This window comes from Pteropus alecto, unplaced genomic scaffold (genome assembly GCF_000325575.1).
Source record: "Pteropus alecto unplaced genomic scaffold, ASM32557v1 scaffold88, whole genome shotgun sequence".
NCBI classification, from domain to species: domain Eukaryota; kingdom Metazoa; phylum Chordata; class Mammalia; order Chiroptera; family Pteropodidae; genus Pteropus; species Pteropus alecto.
In genome coordinates, this window is record NW_006494611.1 from 13,949,780 (window position 1) to 13,970,424 (window position 20,645).

General features: G+C 39.9%; 1 protein-coding gene and 1 pseudogene across 1 annotated transcript in view; both read left to right on the forward strand.

The window, feature by feature from the left end:
- Window positions 1-8,431: 8,431 nt before the first annotated feature.
- On the forward strand, window positions 8,432-8,550 carry LOC112474127 (annotated as a pseudogene).
- Window positions 8,551-9,215: 665 nt separating this feature from the next.
- The window catches only part of MYOF (myoferlin), a 138,085-nt gene continuing 126,655 nt past the window's right edge, over window positions 9,216-20,645 (forward strand). The window contains 1 exon segment of the mRNA XM_006925945.3: window positions 9,216-9,556. Coding sequence (XP_006926007.1) covers window positions 9,469-9,556 — 88 coding nt within the window. The 5' untranslated portion in view covers window positions 9,216-9,468.

Below are 20,645 nucleotides of genomic sequence, written 5' to 3' on the forward strand. Positions count from 1 at the left end.
GTGGGGTTGCGGCTCCCCGATTGGGTGAGGCCCCTAAGGGGCGGGGCCTGGAACCTGAATGCAGGATGAGGGTGGAACCTAGACGGGCGGAGGCGGGGATGGGACCTCTTCTTCCCCGGGCAACCAGGCTATTCTGGAGCTTTCTCTTGGTTTTTCTCAGGGCTTAAACTTCAAGCTCGGTGTTTCTTTGTAAGGAGCTAACTTGTGTTTATCCGCTTTGGGGATGAAGCAAATTCCTGTGTTCAATGAGGTAAACATAGTGACTGTGACCTAGAACTAACTCGTTCTGTCCTTGAGCATAATTCACAGTTTTAAGTTCCAGTTTCTGCGCTATATAAAACGGAAAAAGTGGGTTCCACAAGGAAGCACAGCCCCTCTGCCTTCCCCTAGGGCTGAGCCTTTATCCTGACAAAAGTCTGGGGTGGAGCAATCCGGAGTGTGGCAGGTGGGAGAACTGACAGGCAGGCCCAGGTTGAAGACTGAGATCTTGAACCCTAGAGAAAGAGAGGCGTTTGCTCGAGGTTGCTGCCCTCTGGTTTAGGAGCTATCTATCGGTCAAGTCTAGGTCCTGGTTAGCCACTTGAGGACTTTATTGCTAAAGAAGCACAGAATGTGTTTGGCCGGGCCTACCTTTCAGACCAAGCACAAACACCAGAGATTTAAAACAGTAGATAAAAGGATATAATAGCGAAACATTCTAAGAAAGCAGTGTGACACACTGGTTAAACTCTAGATTAGGATTGAGTTTAACTCCTGACTACCTCTAATTACCTACGTGATCTTGAATAAGTTATTTACTCTCTCTGATCTTCAGTTTCCTGATCTGTTAAATGATGCAAATAATAATACCTACCTCATAAGGTGCTTATGAGAATTAAATTGATGTTAGCCATTATTACACAAAAAGCTTCCATGTTACTAAATAAAATGGATGAGAACCTGTAGAGAATTTTAAAGAATTTTTTTATATGATGCAAGAAGATAAAAGTTTGGTCTCTGTTTCCAGGGAGTTCACATTTCTGATGGAATGGTGAAGAAAACTGAGCTCTCTCATGTCTGTTGTGGTGAAATATCAAATGAGATTAAGGTGGGAGGAAATCAGGGCAAAAGATAAGTGAGGATGCGAATGTTATTCATTGTCCAGAGTTGAGTCAAGGGCAAAATAATTTTCCATAGAAATTTACAAAGATTTTTTTAGGAGGAGGAGAATCCCCCTGCTCAGTTTTGAGCCTGATGGAGAGTAAAGAAGAGAGGGAATGGGAGGGACTGTGAAAAGGGATAACAGCTGGCCGCTGGGGGCCTAATGTCTGTGCCTACTGGGTCAGACACCCCAAGGATACATCTGCTCCCCAGGTTCTTCTCTGGCAGGAGCTCCCCTTGGAGCTCCATAATGAATCTGACAAGTCCAATGACTGAAAGTAACCTCACAGGGTGCTCTGATCATAAATTCCTAACTGGACAGGTCAGGTGAGCAGTCATGCCCCAGGCATATAACTTCTTTGCCTTAAGCAAGCCTTGTCCATTGTTCTTGGGTTAATACAACTTTGAAATGCCAAAGTAATCTCTTTTAAACCCTCAAGAGAGCACATAATCTTTACTATCCTGTACCTTGCTTTTTCCCACCTTCATGTAATCTTCCAGAGTGCCTTCCTTAACTCCAAATGTGTAAAAGAAATTGCAAAACTGTCATTCTCCAAGCATTTGAGTTCTTGCTTCCTAGCAATGTTGTCACTTTGGTTCAATTAAACTCATAAAAATTTTCTATAGGTTTGGAAGCTTCTTACATCAACACCTGTGACTGGGGATACCTAAGGAAGAAGAGCAGGCAGGATGCTCGTTAGCCTGGTAGCTTTAATTTTGTAATTGTCATTAGACTTGAAAATCAATGTTATCAATGTTTGCTCTTCTCGAATAGGTGCCTGGCATGAAGTGTGAGTAGCTGGTAGTTTGCAGCACAAGGCCTCACAAGGCGGTGGTGCTTTGATGTTGACAGTTTACTCCAAGGAATCCAAGGACAAGGAGTCAAAATTCAACTTTATACATTTACAGAGAGAAATGTAACAGCCTAACAGATTGGATATCTTCTCTGGCTGGCTAATCTCATATGGAAGAATTCTTATTAGCCAGTCTGTAATATTTCCTGACTTGGTTCTTGACTCAGGGTACATTCTATTTGAAGAGAACAGCTCTCTGGGCACTGACTGCTCTTCCTGTCTTAGCTCCTTTTAAAATTTAATTTTTACTCTGTGGAGTTATTAAAATTATTGACATAAGAATGTCCAAACCTGTAGAGAATTTTTATAAGAGTTTTTTAGAGTTTATTTGAGCCAAATAGGACACGTCTGGCAAGAAGATCTCAACAGATGCTTCTAGAATCACAGTCTGCAGTTTCTTTTATACATTTAGAATTAAAGAGGGAGTATAAGGAAGATTAGAAAACAAGGCAGGGAAATCTCCATGATTGGATTACAGGATCCTTAACAAGATCGCATGCTTTCTTGAGGGTGGTTATTCTTCCCAGGGAGCTGAAAAAGGTGTGTTTAACTAGATGCACAAAAACAATGGACAGGTCTTGCTTAAAGTAAAGATAATCTTCTACTAGGGAAGTTATAGGTCTGACGCAAGGTGTTTATCTATCAAACATTACATTTTTCCATAAAAGTGAGCACAAGACTTAAAATAGTTCTTTTTCCTATTCTATTTCTCTAGTTTTATTTTAGAAAATATGTCAATACTTGTAGAAAGTCAGATTCATTCCTGTCATATGTTTAGCTCTTCCAATTGCCTTGAATAATGACAATATAATGGTACAGAGTGTTATAAAATACTTTATTCTCTCCTGCCCTCCATGTAGATTTAGTCGCTGCCAGGCATGCTTTTTTTAAGGAACAAAATATAAATATACTATATATTATTTCAAAATAGCATCTATCACTATGCCAAACTCTATAATTAAGCTACTAAAAGTAGTTTTAGTTTTCAGCCAAAATAATTCTTAAAGAAGTATTTCAGCAAACAGATCTTAACAATGGACCCCCTGTGGGTGTCAGTTTGACAATTGCTGTTGGGTAATACCTAAGATTCTGTAAAACTGGAATTGGAATAAGATATCATGAATCTATCTTCATTTCTTGTCTGTTAAATCCTCTTTGCTACCTTGATTACTTTGCTCCTCATGTCTAGATTTTTTGCCAAGTCTCTCCTCTCTAAATAGTTCCTTTTCTCTGTCCCTTTTGCCTCAATGCTCCAGGACAGGCCTAAGGTCACTCACATGGACTAATTAATGCATGAATTTACTTGACAAAAAATGGTAAGGAATAATGAAATGGCAAAATATGAGATCTCAGCTGAGAGGAAGTTGGAAAGGGAGCCGGGCTCAGAAAACAGTGAGTTTGGTTCCTGGCTCAAGTTTTTAACTCTTCTAAGTCTCAACTTAGTCAGCTGGAAAGATGACCCCAGGAGTCCTAGCTCCCAGCATTGTTAAAAGCAGTACATGATAGGTGTGAGACGTGGTCTCCACTAGCCAAGGGATTTTCAAGGGCTGGCTTATTCTCTACTGAAGCCCCAGCACCCGATATACAGTTCTTGCAGATGCTCAAGTATTCGTTGAACAAACAAACATATTTATGAATAATTAGCTGATCACTGTGTTAATTTACTCTTAAGTCCAACTCTTACTCTTACATATCTTTTCCAAAAGGAAATATTTCTCAAGTGTTTTTCTAATAGTGTTTGTTGGAACTTTATAGATTTATATCTGACACATGATTGCCTTGGTAAATGATGTGTTTTCCAGCCTCTGCAGGACAGAGTCATGTGGTGGATTTTCTCATCTTACACAATTTATCCACTCTATAATGCCCACATTTTTGAGCATTTTAATCTGTCTGCCAGAGAAATCTAGATATTTCTCCCGTACTTAAGGTAGTCCACTGTTTTTCCATGCTTCTAGGAGCAATCCTGGCAGTATGTTCACACCATTTCCAGGAGCCTTGCCACATGTGAAATCCAGTATCCCAAGAGAGTGCACCCGTATTAATAAACTCTCTTTTATCCAAATTTATGTTCTGCACTGCCCCTTGATCTTGTACCCTTAGAATCCAGTCTCATACGTACTCTTCCATCACCTGTCAGGACACGGTGGCTGTGTCTTGTAGTTTATTCAGGTTGTCATGCCTTTCTGTTTTCAGCAGAACTAACACATTCTCAGCAGAATTATGTTGGGACTTAACCCTAGATACTGGTCTAGTGGTCAAGTGGAGAAGTAAAGGCAGATCTGGAGAGGAGAACAAATTGTTCTGCAGAGGAGAGGCCTGTATGTCATCTCCAGGCAAGCTGGAGGGGCGCTTGTCCTTAATAAGGAGAAGCACACTACTCCTACAGGTTTAGAGTTCAGGGGAAGCTTGGGATTCAAGATTTTCAAGGGCATCAATCCAGACTTCCATATATCAAGGTCCTATTCTTTCCCAAGCAAAGCCTTGACCTTGTCATAGGAGAATGTATTGGTTAGGAGCTCAATCTTCTTTGAAGCTTGGTTTCTTTTATGACCAAGTCCTAGTTCTGATCCTGAGCTTTTCACACCCTCCTGCTGTTGGAGGGAGGCCCCTCTAACTTTTATTCTTAGCTTTTTATTGATGATCAACATTCTCAACCTTTTGTTACCCTTTTCTAGAGTATCAATTGAATTTAGCAATAGCCACCCAAATCCAAGTCCTTACAGTTATTATTTCCTCCAATTTTGTCAGCTACCTGGCATATGGCACTAACTAATGCATTCCCTTCCATTGATATACCAGCTCAGTTCACCACTGGTGACACTTTGTACAATTGCATTGTGCCAGGAACTATCAGAGCTCTACCTACCACCAATGATGGGGTCTTCATTTCCAGCTAGGTGGTTAATGATTGAGTCTCAAATCCCATCTTAGCATTGCTTTCTTGAACCACTCCTGACAGAAACTGTGACAGGTTGGTTTCTCCAGGGAAAAATTCTGAGATAAATATTAAGTGTGAAGGACAATTCCTAGGAAGTATTCTTGAGATCAGTACCATAGAAGAAGAAGGAAGCAGGATTTGCAGTAATACAGTCCTAATGCAGTCCCTGGGCTCCCCCATGGGGTCAGCCAGCCTTAGCTGACCCCATGGAGGGGCCCAGGAACTGGGATGGCCCCGTAGATTGTCATCACTTGGGCAAGGGGGGCATGCCTTTATATTTCTGCATTGATCAGTCATTGGAGTTAAGCTATTCCTAAAAGGCAACATGAACCTCGGACAAGGCAGTTTTCTTCAGTGTGGGCGTCCTAAAGAGGGCTGACAGTGGAGGGACTTTTCTGGCATCTTTCCCAGCAGCTCTAGGTAATGAATTCTTCATTCCTTGAGGGGAATCTGGTGGTGTATTGCAGCATACACCATACTCTTATATTCCACTAAAGCTAGGTCTATGACCACATCTGCAAGTCACCTGGTAACATACTCTCCTAGAGAAGGGGGAGCTACATGGAAAACCAAAAGACAACAGAATAATATTTTTATGAGAGAAAATGATTTTGAATTTTGTTCCAGCCAAACTATCAATTAAATATGACAGTAGAATAAAGCCATTCAAACAAGAAAGGTATATGTTCCACCTATATAAGGAAGTAAATCAAGAAAGAGGAGGCTATGGAATCTCGAGTGAGAGATGCAAAGGGATAGATGATGCAAAGGGAAGCCCCAGGATAGTAGCCATGCAGTAGCTCAGGAGCAAAACCATTGCAGATCAGAGCTATTCAGAAGATGCGGGGAGAAGTCTCTTTAAGAAGATGAAATTGGTATAACACCTAATATATTTGAACAGGTTGAGGGATTTAAACAATTTGAGGAGAGTTTAAGGTACAAAAAGCAACAATGAGGTATAAACTAAAAAAATCAAAATGTATAAAGCACATTATAGCATACTTCATGGCTCAGTTGTAAATAGTGTTAATATAGTAACAATAATGTAAACATTTGACCTAAACAAATTTATGATGTATCTATATTGGGTGGATAGGATACAGAAAATGTGAGTGGATTCAGGAGTGGTGAAATAAAGATAAGTTTTCCCTTTCCTTGTTAGGAAACAAGTAGATAATGCCTCAAACTGGAAAATATAAAGGTATAAATAAAAGCATGTTATTTGGAGATAAATATCCAAACAACCAGATAAAAGAGTTGAAAGTGGGAACCTCTGGGAACAGAAATGCTGCTAGAAAATGTTGGAAGTGAAGACTTCTAACTTTGTAGCAAACCTAGTAAAATTTCTTGATTCTTTTTTTTCTTCCAGCTTTATTAAGATATAACTGACCTATAGCATTGTGTAAGTTTAAGTTGTACAACACATTAATTTGATATACTTATATATTGCAAAATGATCACCAGCACAGCTTTAGCTAACACCCACATCATATCTCACCTTGATTCTTTAAAATAAATAGAGGGTACCAGAGGGTGGGAGGAAGGGGAAGCGGGGAGGTAGACGGGAGAAAAAAATTGAATCAGTTCTTCAATTAAAAACATATATATAATGAAATAAAAATAAATAGAGGTATGACTTATAAAATAAATTAACAGAAGAAATAATTCCAAATTTACAAACTTTTATAAATAATAGGAAAATAGGGAGCAGTATTCTTCAATTCATTTTATGATGTTAACATAACCTTGATACCAAAGCCTGACAAAGACAAAATGAGGAAGGAAAATTATAAGTCTGTCTTATTCATAAGCATAGGTGCAAAAGTTCGTAATGTTAAAAACTATTAGCAATACAAATTCAGCAATATAAAAGCCTAAAATATAACAACCAAGTTAGGTTTATCCCAGGAATGCAAGGTTAGTTTAACATTAGAAAATGAATGTAATTCACCATATTCAACATAAAAATATATCCTAATAAAGTAAAACCATTTGATAAATGGAAACTTTATTTATTTAAAAACTCTCATCAAAGTAGGAATTAAGAGAACATCTTTAATCTTAAAAAGGCTAATTACAAAAACCAACAGAAAACGTTTATTTTATAAAACTTTACTGAGAGACATTAAAGAAATCTAAGTAAATAAAGTGATGCAATATATTTTGGGGTTGAAATACTTATAATGACATTAGTTCTCTAAAAATCAATTTATAGTTTAATGCAATTTAAAACAGAATTCCAATATTTTTAAATATTTGTAATTTGATAAGCTGATCCTAATATGTATACTAAAATTTAAGAATAGCCAAGACACTTGAAGAAAAAGAACAAGATGGAAGGATTTGCTTGAAATCTTATTATGAAATTTTTATAAAGCTATACTTAAAACACAGTGGTCTTGGTGCAGAGATTGGCCAATAAAACAGAATAGAGGGCATAGAAACAGACTCACAAACATTTACACAACTGATATATGACCTAGGTTTGAGGAAAAGACAAAGTTTTCAATAAATGGTACTGGATCAATTGAATATTCATATGGGAAAAATGAAACATGACCTCTTACCTTACATGACAATCAATTACAGGTGTAATATATATTTAAATGTGCAAGATGAAACAAAATACTTCTAGAAGATAATATTAAAGAATATCTTCATGATCTCAGGGTAGGAAAAGATTTCTTAATATGAAAAATGTACTGATCATAAAGGAAATTTGATAAATTCAAGTGTATTAAAATTAAAACCCACAAAGGACTAGAGTTTAGAGCACATTAAACAAGTTCTTGAAAATTAGTAGGAAAAACACAAAGAACTCGGCAAAAAAATAAGACATTTCAACAGTTACTTCACAGATTAGGAAATATAAATATGAAAAGGTACCCAACCTTTTAGTAATCTGAAACATGCAAAATAAAACTCAAATGAAATCTTGTAAACTCACCAGGGCAAACATTTAAAAATCTAACATTGCTTAGTATATGAACGGGAAATCTCATACACTGCTGGTGAGAGTGTAAACAGTACAACCACTGTGGCTTTTGAATCACCTAGTAATTCTGAATAAATGCATATACCCTTTGATTTGGCAATTCCACTCATAGAGTAGACCCTAAATGTCCTCATGCACATTTGTAGCAGGAAACATGTATAGACATGTTCAGAATAAACCTGTTTGTAATAGCCCCATACTCTGAATATTCCAAATGTCCATCAAGAGTAGAATAGATTAATAAAATGTGGTACACTCATACAACAAAATGCCATGTAGCAATGAAATTAAACAAAGTAGTGTTACATGGATGAATCACAATATAATGTAATATAAGGAGGCAAAACATAAAGGAATCAGTATAATATAATTTTGTTTCTATAAATGTCATAATATATCGAAAAATTCATATTGTATGAATATATGTATTTGTGTATATGTACATTCTGTTATATGATTATATAAAGGTCATAATCAAGCAAATCTAAATTATTCATTTTGGTCTATGGCCATGCCACCCTGAATATGCCTGATCCTGGCTGATCTCAGAAGCTAAGCAGGGTCAGGCCTGGTTAGTACTTGGATAAGAGATCACCTAGGAAGACCAGGTGCTGTAGGCATTTAAAAACAAACAAACAAACAAACAAACAAACTATTCTTTTTGCATAAAAACTATAAAGAAAAGCACAGATTTTTAAAAATGGAATCACTATTGCAAAAGAAATTCAGCAAGAGTGTATAAAATAGTTGGTCGCAAGGATCTAAAGTTGAAGATAATCAATGAGAAGATATTTATCTAATGATTTGAGTGCCTGAAAAACAAAAGGTGCCTAGCTTTCATCTCTTAAGATTTCTAAAGAAATCCTATGGTGAATCTTTTTGGAAAGCAAAGAATCAGCCCCCAATACACAATTTTGTAAACCCATATTAATGCCTCCGTACTGGAATCGCTTGAAATAAACTCAGTTATTCCTCTGCCATACAGTAGGGGACACTCTTTAACTAATTTTTTTTTTTTAAACTGTAAGTAATTGCTGAGTGGGCGTGTTCACAAGCATGAGAGAAGAAACAGCAAAAGTAAAATTTTTTAAAAAATGACTTAAGTTTTATAACTACATGAAGCTCAGAAGAGAATAAAAGCAGTGGCAGAAATCAATTTGATTTCACAAATTGTTGTTAAAGCCTGCAGAGTCTTAGTGGTCTCCTGACCTGCCCACATTTATTACCTCCACAACCATCCCCGTTTCATTCGTTACACATAATAATTTTTAGCTGAGGTTTTGTCCTTTTCACTTCCACATTTTCCGAATTCATATGTGAGTGCTTGCGGCATTGTGGAGACGCTGGGAGTTTGGATATCAGTTTACACTAGGCTTCAGTAAATAACCCGTCAGAGATCCACCCCTTGCCTTTCCCTGTTCCCTCCTCGCAGAAGTCCGTCAGAGCCTTCTTCTCCAGGGGCGGTGCGGCCCGGAGCTCCAGCGCCCAGGTCTCCTTAACTTCGTTTGCTGAAACTTGCTTTCTCCCCATTGAGAGCCATGCTCCGTGTGATTGTGGAATCTGCCAGCAATATCCCCAAAACGAAATTTGGGAAACCGGATCCTATTGTTTCTGTTATTTTTAAGGGTAAGGAAAAGTTTTCTTCTTTTTCTCAAGTTCTATTTTGGAATGTTAGTTTTCTGGAGTCACGTTCTTTCAGTCTGCGTTTAGATGACTGGTGAAGCCAAGGTTCTCCAGCTTTAGGTGGAGTTTGTTACCTGTGCAGGTCAGGGGAAAGGTCTGATTTCTGTGGAAGGCATTTAATTTTCCCCAGGGCTTTGAGACCTGTTATTTTAACTCTAATAAGGTAGTTTCTGTAAGCCCTTGGAGAGAAAAATGTATTTGTTAATCCTCAAATTTTAGGAATCAAAAATGTCTGTGTTGGTTCACAATAAGAGTAATATGCATTTTTTCATTGTTTCTGTCTGTGAGAAATGGGTAAAGGAGGAAAAAGTGCAATTAAATTGTCTGAGGTAACATTACTCCATTAAACTGCCTCTTTGCAGCTTTGTCACGGCCTTCTGAGAGGTGAGCTGAAGTTATAATTTTGGATTAGCTTGTTTTCCTGTTATTTTGTGCCTCTATGTAATTGTTCTTCATCTCTCCAAAGTTGAGACTTTTTTTTTTTTATGTTTCATACGTCTGAAGTTGCTCATAGGAAAACAGCTCTGAACAAAGCAAGTCTGAAGTTTGGGGATGTACTTGTAGTAGGTCTTGCCAAATGACATTGGGCAAGTGACTTCATTTCTCTGGGTGGCAGTTTTCTTTTCTGCAAAACGGGCGAGGAGGGTTTAGACTAGATCATCTTTAGAAGGCCCATTGTAATTCCAAAAGGTTATTTTCCTATGACATTTAATTGCCATGGATGGGGACAGGAGTGGTTGGTGTGATGGCACTTTCCCTTGGCTTTGCAAAGTGATTCCAGTTTTGGCTGGATTAATGTGTCTGAATTTGGGTTTAGGAGCTTTATTATTTTCTGTTTGTCCAAGATCATTGGTAAGATTTCCATCTTGCTTCTTGGCGGGAGGAAGGAGAATAAGAGGAGAGGGCAAAGAGGTTGGGAGCCTTGATGGGCACAGGTTCCCTGACCACGCCTCCTGACCACGCCTCGCCACATTTTTCCCTTCCTCCAGGAACTTGACTACTTACTTCTCCCTTCCAGTTTCTGGGTAATCTATGCCTTTATCTTTTCTTTTGTCTGTTTTATCTCCCTATTTCTCTTCTCAAACCTCTACCTATGAGGATGAGCAAGAAAATGAAAGGAATGAAACCCAAAGCTGCCAAATAGTTGTCTAGTTAAAAAAATAAATAAATAAAAGATTCGAAGGGCATAAGTTGGATTCTTAAAGGACAATGTGGTTTGAGGATCTGGTTAATAAATATCATGTAGTCATGATATATCAGACTTCATTTACATGCGTTAGGTTTAAATTTTTTTTTCTTAAAGCTATTACATAATAGGGATATAACATGAAATGTTTGTTTCCTTCACCATTGACATGTAAAGACATATAAAAATATGTTGAGATCAGTCTGGGGAAGTCATTATTTAAGGCAAGTCATATAGATTATACAGGAATTAGAGTTTAACATTATATCTAAAGTTGACTTGTTCTTTGCCTGGAGTGATATGCATTGATCAAATATTTTAAGTGACTGAAACTATGTCTGAGGCTATAAACATAAAACGCTCCATTGAAAGTGGAAAACTTCATTAAAATTGGGCAAATATAGTCTCTCCAAACAATCACATTTACTAGATTTTTAACTCTAGTCTTTTTTCCAGTCTCCTTTGGTTGTAGTGGTAAAGTCATTCATTCATTTGACATGCAACCTGACAGAAGAAACAACTCTGAACTCAGAGCAGGAAGAACCGGACTCTGGCTGATATAAACTAAATATCTGATGACTCAGTTTTAACCACCTGAGTCTCAAATTTCTCAGTTATGGGATGATGGGAACTGATGATGTCTTTGAGGTTCCTTCAGGCTTTAAGATTCTGTCATTTTACAGGCCATGTATTGAATACCTGCTCTTAGCAAGATATACAAGGCATAGCCTTAGGTACTAGAGCAGATATGGTAATGAATATGGCATTTGTCTAACTTTCAGTCTTTTCCAGTGATTTAAAACCCTGGTGATGGCTAACCCTTTCCAGGTGTGCCTCCCAACTTTGAGCACTGTGTGAAATTAAGTAAGATTAAGTTCTTACAGAACTGAGGACACTCATAACATGATATGTCCATCAGAGAGAACAAAGGCAAATGTAGTTCATGATGTGGAGTGGAGTAGAGTGGGGTACAGTAAGATGTAAAAAATCCGAACAGAAGATAAAAGTGTCACCGAAGAAGGCTTGCGTTTACTGAAGTATGTAAAATTTTGCTCCTTGAGTACATAAAGCATCAAAGTCAATAAGCAATTCTTCTCAAACTTAAAGATGGTAGGAAATGCCCAAGTAACGGGCATGTTAATGGTGATGCCATATAGACACTGAGAGGCCCTGTTAGGCTGCTGCTTCACTGTAGTTGGGAATATGTTGCACTGAAAAACAACTGGTTTAGAGTGGCCCTCAGTCTTTTAGGTTCAACTCCTTCCGAGATTGCTACTGAACTTCTCAGGACCTGGTATGAACATTTGGGGGTTACTAGAGTCCTTGTTATGTGAATGGCATTGATATTTAGCAGTGTGGGAGTACATTATGAAAACTGCAAAGCTTATATTATTTTTCACATTCTTGGGGTGCACCAGATTCCCTTAAGACCAAGTGCCTGCGAGCCAGAGGGGACCATTCTCCTTTGAGTATCACTCAGACAGCCAGACTGTGAAGCTGCATCTGGCTGAAATTAGATTTAGACAGACCTCCAAGGTCTCTCTCAACTCTAAGACTTTACGATTCCCCCAAACATAACGGGTTTTTTACTTAAAAATTTTTTTAAAATATAACATTAAAAATTTTAAATAGAAAATATTGCATTTAAAAATAAGACTAACAATCCAGAAGGGATTATACAACTAAAAAGTGGAAATTCTCATCATACCCCTCTATCCTTTCTTTGTCCCCACTCTTACTACCTAAGGGTAACTACTCTGAACAGTTCGATTTGAATTCTTCCTGACTTATTGCTATAGACATGTAAGTTGTTCCAAGTACTTCCCGTTAGCAGTAGTGCTGCAGTGGACATCGTTATAGTTAACATCTTCGTGAATCTTTCTGAAGTCAGATTCCCTGGTCTTATTGTGTGTATGTATGTGTGTATTTGTGTTTTCTTCTTGTCTTTCCTTTTAAAGATGCTTTTGTTGGATATTGCTTTTGACTTCCATTTTCCTTGTGGCTCTTCTCTTGCCTCTATGTCAAATCTTGTAAAAAATTAATTAAGAGGAAATTTTCATGCACTTTTATATTGTGCTTTTACAATGTGGCAACATTGCATTCAGATGAAACATGCCACTCCTAAGGAGCATAATTGTTGCAACTATAACAGTTTTCACATTCTGTCCTTATGATATCGTCCATTCAATCAGCCAGAATTTTCTCTCACTTCAGGTCTTGTACAGATCTTTGTCTTGTAGAATGGCTACTGCTGTTGTCCAGATGGTCACCAAATAATTGTCATATTGTTACTTATTTTTCCAGATACTCCTTATTTCATTTAAACATATTTTTGGAATGAAATCCTAGATATTTCTAGAACCCCCTCCTCTAATGAGCTTATCAACTTTGTAGTCTTGAACAAACCACTTGACCTCTCTGAGAATCTTTTCTTCTTTTGAAAAATGGGCTGTAATGGCTTATCTGAAAGAAAGTAGATCTGTCGTGATCCTCAAAGGCCGTAATTTATGCAATAGGGACTTTTCTGACTATTCTTAGCAAAAAGTGCTTTGCTCTTTGAAAATTTACAGTTAAATTTTTAAAAATAACCTTTTAAATAAGCAGAAAATGTATGAGATTACATTTAAGAATGGTGAAGTATGATGGGAGGAAGATCCAGTGGATCTCATTCACCATCATCTGTGAAAGCAGCTGGCGAGTGCACCTTAATTTACCCAGGATGCATCATAGGACTAGTCAAGATGATTCCCACTGGCTCAAATCGACCATCAGGCCATGTTGGTACTATCATAGAACCTCTATATTGTACAGGCGTACCTCGTTTTTTCGTGTTTTGCTTTATTGTGCTTCACAGATTTTACATTTTTTTTACAAATTAAAGGCAAGACTTTCCACCAGCAAAAATATTATGACTCACTTTCTTATGACACTCTATTGTGGTGACCACCGAACTGGCAATATCTCCAAGATATACATGAATTTACAAAACACTCTGGAAGGCAAAAGTATTTAATCTACTGAGTCATTCCCATCACTTCCGGGAGAACAGGGCTTGGAGACTCTCACCACCTAAGGAAAGTGGCCCCACCCTGTTGAAGCAGAGAACTCTCAAAGGTACATTTCTCAAAAACATATTTTACAGGCTCTCAGTTATTTATAAAGCCACAACTGCCTTTCAAAAATAAATTAACGTGGCTTGTTTTTCTTTCCCTCCTCCACAACACATCTTCCGTGCATGCCCTCAAGATGTGCCAAAGGTTTTTGTCTGGTTTGGGCTTACTGGTGAGTTTCTGCATTCCTATGGGATTTGGCCCTGCCAGGAAGACATGGGATTTTTATATCCTCTGCAACACCTGTCACATCACTGATGTTGAATATGTACATTTAATTTAGTTTAGCTTAATTTAATTTTGTTGTTGAGGTAACATTGGCTTATAACATTATATAAGTTTCAGGTGTGCAACATTACAATTTGAAATCCGTGTTCTCACCACCAAAAGTCTAGTTTCCATTGTCATCATATAATTGTTGAATATTCATTTTAAATGTTGGCCATGGAAGAGACAAGCTGGCAGGAGATTTGGTACAAACATCTTGGTGCAATGAAGCCATTGATTCTTGGTCCTAAAAGAGACCATCAGAAGTCAGCCAATCTCCCCTCTTTCAGAAGAATTACAGTTGATATTCTCTCAGGTGCTTTGTGGATGAGCCTTGGCAAAGGGACACTTCACATATTCCTGAACACTGAGCATAACCGTTTCCTAGCACGTGCCAGTCAGGGGCAAATCAGTGTTGGAGAACTTTTTGCGTTCTTGATCCTGACAAGAAAAGGGATGCTGCCAGTTTTTATGTTAAAAATTCACGCATGAAACATTCTTTGGTCTGTAATGCATAATGCATATGCCATGACATGGCAGCAGTCACCTTACCCAGTGAGAAGTTTCTATTGAACAGTCGTTCTGGTGAGTAGGGGTGTGCTTTGAATGGGTCTGAGCAGAGTTTTCACTCAGAAATCTCTGGTGGGGCATCTGGTACCTTAAGCCTTATCAGCTAACTTGGCATTAGGTATGAGGGTGCAAAGCCTATTAGACATTAGAATGCAAAGGCCCTGGGCTTGGAAGCCTGAATGAGAAGCCCACTTCTCATACCTTACTTCCTATGTGCTCATGAACAAGTGAATTAAAATCTTCAGCTTCAGTGTCCTTAATAATACCTACCTTGCAGGATTAAATGAATATATATGTGAAATTGCACATGGGAATTTCTAAATTTCCTTCCCTATTTGATAACATTCACTTTTACAGAGCCCTACAATGCACCAGATAGTATGTGAGGAATCAGGTCTAGAAAAATACACATAACATGGTTTAGTTTTCTAGGCCAGGAAATCACCTAGCTAGAACACAAAAATGAGATACAAACCGGAACAGTCATAAAAACTACAACCTAGGAGCTGATAGAAGAGTGAAAAGCATCATGGAGAAGGTGTCAGTTGACTTAATCTTAAAGGATGAATGGAAACTTGACAGAAATAATGAGAAGAAGACATTCTAGGCTTTGGAACAGCACAGAAAGGCCGGGGAGCCATGGGCCTGTGCGGTAGGGTTGACAAAGGAGTGATCTGGTGTGATTAGGAATTGCACTTCGTTCATAAACCACTGGGCAGACAGTAGGCAGCATTGTGAAGGACAGATTAGTACAGCTGACCCTTGAGCAGCACGGATTCGAACTGTGTGGATCCACTTATACCCAGATTTTTTCCAGTAAATACCTTCAGCCTTTCCTATCTCTGTTTTCCATCCCTGGATTTAACTACCTGTGAAATGAAAACAGTATTTTCACATTCCCAACTGCAGATTTCCTACCACAGATCGAAAATATTGTAGAATCTGCAGATGTGAAGGGCTGACTGTAGTTAAGTTTGGGAGGAATCAAAATTTATAGGCCAATTCTCGACTACATGGTGTCAGTGCCCCTACGTCCCACATTGTCCATGGGGTCAGCTATAGCAGTCAAGGGACTAATAGAGGGTTTACTGGTTGAGGCAAATGCTTTCCAGGGCAGAGGGAGCTCATTCCAGGGCTAGAATGATTAAGAAGGTAGGAATATGAATACAAATATACAAAGGAAGCAGCCCGATTTAATTAAATTAATACAAAAACTGCACTGGCCAGGCTAATGAGACCATCCTTCCTTATACTCTTCTGAGACGGAGACATCAGACTGCCATCCTTCATGTTCACCCTGCTGGGGAGTACAGGGCTGGGTGGGGTGGCTCTGCAAGAGGCCAGCAAGAGAGCATCGGCTATCTAACACTAGAGGGACAGAGGCTGCTAAGAGATAGAGGAAAGGCATGGAAATAGAAAGTGATATGAAAGACAAATTTGCTCTTTTCTCAAAGGTCAAAAGGGGGGCATTTCCTCAACCAAGCTGGGCTGTGGTCTCATTTACTTAAGGTCCCTCCCTTCCTACCCAGTTGTCCTACCTGAAGAGTAAAGAGTCAAGGTCAGGAATTGTTTGATTGCAAGGAGCACATACCCACTCAAGTTTGCTCAAGTAAAGTGTGGGTTTTTTTGTTTTGTTTTTCTCTTAAAGCTAAATAGAAATCTCCCAGAATCCAAGTCACGGGCCTCACAGAAACCAGATCGTGTCAAGCAGGGAGGCATCCCCCAGGGACTGTGCAGCCTCATGACTCTGCTCCTCCTTGCACGCGGCATCCATTTCCTGTCTGTACATTGGCTGACTTAGTGGGTCTCTTACTCCTGCTCCCCTGCAATTGGCAGCTTGCATGGGGCTTTGGGTTGCCACAGAGGTGACTTCGTCCTGATTCTACTTTAGCTACCGCATCAGTGTCTCTAATTAAGAAATTGAATTATTGATATTATTTAATTTTAGTTAATTTAAATGCACATAGCCACAAGTGGTTATTGATGACCTTATTGAACAACACAGAGAGTGGGAGAACAGCCAATGTGATTAAGAGTCCAGGACTTCATCTCACTCACTGTTGCCCAATGTTTCTATACCTCAGTACTCTCACTTGCAAAGTGGAGAGAATAATAGTCCCTACCTCTGAGAACAGTTTCTAAGATAATCATGAGTAAACAGAAAGCACATAGAAAGTGCTTTAAATGTTCATAGCAACTTAGGTCTTTTGGAGATTTTGGCGTGGGTGGATAGCCTGAGTGACACCCACTTACTATGCCAGCACCACCATTTGTTAAATTGTCACACTATGCTCACACCCGTGTGTATGATCTTCTTTAATCCTCACGTCATTGTTAGGAGGTAGGCATTATTATCATCTTCATTTTACCCATAGAGAAACTGAGGTAGAGACAGGTCAGGACTCAACTCAGGACTGTCCGACTCCGCAGTCCCTGTTATTCCCTGAGTTCATAATGGATGAAGAGACACACAACCTGTGCCTAAAACAGCCGAGTTAAACTATGAATGCCTCCCACCCATTCTGGGCAAATTGAGTTGTTCAGTGTGTTGGAGACCTTTGGAACCAGGCTGAAAGAGGAATAATGCGTACCAAGAACAAAAGAACTAAAAAAAAAAAGAAGAAAAAAAGAAAACCCAGCCCTTTGGGGGGGATTTCCACAGGGCAAGGAAAGCCTTTATGACATGCTGTGACTCAGAGGCTCAGAGCTGACATAGCTTAGCAGTGAATCAGTTCCTTTGATAACCAAGTTGAAGCCGTTTTATTAGTGGAGACTAAAATTCGAAATTATTACTGTATATGTAAAGTATTAAAAATTTGATATTTGAATAGCAGAGTGAGTCTCCACCTCACCTCAGTTCTCTGCTTTATTACTTTCATTACCTTTTATATCCCAATAGCATAGCTTACATAATACAAAAAAGAAAAAAAATCCTTTCTTTTCTCTCTCTTTCATTATTAAAAACTTTTAAATTTCCCTTTTGCTTACCTCTCCTCATTGTCACAATTCACTACCTGAGCAGTCCCTGCCTCTCTCCTCTCTTATATTGATGATGAGAGCTCACTAGCTATTAAATACTGCTCTAAGTGTTTCGCATGTATTTATTTGTTTAATTCTCACCAGAAAATGAAGCTTTTTATTTTACAGATGAAGAGACCAAGTCTTGGGGAGGGGGTGGGTTGCCTTGTTCAAGGTCCCACAGCAGGTTCTGGGTGGACCAGGGACCCACATGCCCATTACTGAGGCTGTAACAACCCTGTGTCTTGAGGTTGTTACATTCGGCCCACCTCGGGATAATAATGTACAGGGGCTCAGGGCTCAGATCCCTATGGATGACACCCAGGCTCTATCTCCCACCCATTGTATTGCCTTGGGCAAAGTCATCCTTGGGGCATATGGTCAGACCAATGCCAGGACCTGGGGCATTGTTGCCTTTGGGCCAGATACCTCTGGCCTCAGAAGACTTGTCTGGGGCTCCAAATGCCCTGTGGTTTCTCTCATGTGTTGGACACATTATGGTGGCTTTCCCCTATATGATATGGCTTGAGGAAGGGGCCTCCTCCCAAGGTAATTACAGAATGAAAAGTCCTCTCCTGGGCTTGATATCATTTGTTCCTCACAACTCTTGCAGGTGTTCGGGACACCTACTGTTTTTATATTTATTTTTGAAATAAGGAACTTGAGTCTCAGAGAGGTTAAGAGTGGCCAAAGCTGGTCAGCTAGGAAGAGGCAAGAAAGGACTAGAACCGTGGTCCTGAGACTCTCAGTCCCGTGCACGTTCCCACGGCTGGCTACGTGCATGTCTGGCTTTCTTTGTGCTTGGATCTTCTTTGCCTAAGTCTATCCTCCACCCCCATCCCACTAACAGAAATCCGCAAACACCCTCGATTCCCAGCTCTGCTCGTGCTTGGATCTTCTTTGCCTAAGTCTATCCTCCATCCCCATCCCACTAACAGGTAGAAATCCGCAAACACCCTCGATTCCCAGCTCTGCTTCAGACCGGCAGCAACTGACCAGCATAGCCCATCAAAGAGCCCAAAGGCCCAAGCCACGCACAGCCCAAGAGGGAGGGCTGAGGACAGTGGATTAAAACTGCTGCCAATGGCAAAAAGTCCATTTAAAGAGATTATTAAATATGGGATATGAGACTGAGCCTAATTTGCTATAAGTTGTGGCCTGGGAAGGATAGGATCAAATGATCAAGATTTTAACTGAGTGCTTTGTGCTTATTTTCAAAGTTGTTTTCTGTGACTATTAATTTTCTCTTGATAGCATGTCTTGGAGTCAGGGAAGGCAGAGGACCTGGATCCTCTGTCTGATGGAGATGGTTTATGATTCTGATCCAACACGTAGGAGCGTTCTCTATGTCCTAGGCACTTTCATGCTTTCTCATTTGATCCTCAACCCGACTGTGGGAGGTGGGCTTTTTCATCCCGTTTTATAGGACACTTAGGCCTTGCGAGGCCCTTTTGAAACTCTAGGAGCAATCCATCTCCTCAAGCTTGGTTTAAAGGGAATTTGCGGAAGGGAATGTATTGTCTAGCAAGTTATGCCTCAGAAACATACCAGCCAGAGACAGGAGAGGTTAAGAGGCTGAGGAGCTAGGGTGCCTGCATTCAAATTCTGCTTTGCTTCTTACTAGCAGGTGACCCTGGACAAGCTATTTAATTTTACTGTGCCTCAAAATAAGGGTTATAATAGTAACAGATTACCTATATAAAGCCCTGGCATATTATGAGCCCTATATATGGTAGCCATTTTTCCTGGGCATTAGGTACCAATATTTATTAATGAAGAAATCTAGATACTGAGAGTTGAAGTAAGTGGCCCAGTCATTCAGCTATAAGTGGTGAAAATGTGGCAGGTCGCCTGGCACCCTCAGCCCACGGAAGTGGTCAAGAGCACAGGTTTGGAAATGAGGCCAACTTGGGGATGCAGCTCAGCTCTGCCTCTTAGGAGCTTAGGATCTTGGGTAAGTCAGTTAACATCACGGAACCTCAGTTTTCTCACCTGTAAAATGGGGATTCCGATACCTCTCTTGTAAGGCTTAGAGGTGAATGTGTTTAAAGTGCCCGGCACAGAGTGGATGTTCACATGCAAAATAAACAAACAAACCAAAGAGGCCCATGGTACAGTTCTCCACCAAGGCAGCCAGTCCACGTGACTGGCCTACCTGGCTCCCTCCACCCGCAGCCCAGCAGTTAGCAGAGCTGGAATGTGACCACTCACTGGGGTCAGCTTTTAGGAAGAAGATTCTGTATGGGTTGTTTAGGTCGACTGGGCTTGCCTGCAGTTCTTTTGAGGGGTTTGGTTTTGATTCAAGAGCTCGTATGCCTGAAAGGGCATCTCTGGAGACCAGTGGGGGACTGGATGTGGAAAGTGGAACAATGACCCCACCTGTCTTTCTGTCTGGGCTTTCTCATTTATCAATGATATCACTGACTGCTTCAGAAATGTACAAAACAGCTTCGCTTTGTATCAAGTTGCCTTTTGGCCAAAATGCCTTTCCCCTAAAACCTGTTTGGCAACATCTCCTGGAGCAGTAGGGCAGCCAGCTTTGGGAAACAACAAAGTCAGAAGTACTTTAGCCAGGTCAACCTAGATGGGCCACATGTCTCTGAGCTCCCTGCCAGGTCCCTTCAAGTTCTGAGGGCAGGAGGCTCCTGCTGGCCCTCTTTAGAGCTTTCTCTGTCCCCTGTTCTTGTGGAAATTCTCTCAGATGCTGGTGGCTGCCAGGCTGACAGCCAGAGAGGAGCAGTCACCACCCACATGCCAGCTGCCCCAGGCAGGCCTCAGAGGTCTGGAACTGAGCCATGTGAGAGGATTGCTCCACCAGGGCTGTGCCCAGCACCACTGAGCACTTCCTCTGGTCACCGGGGCCCTTTGGAAGTAGTTAAAA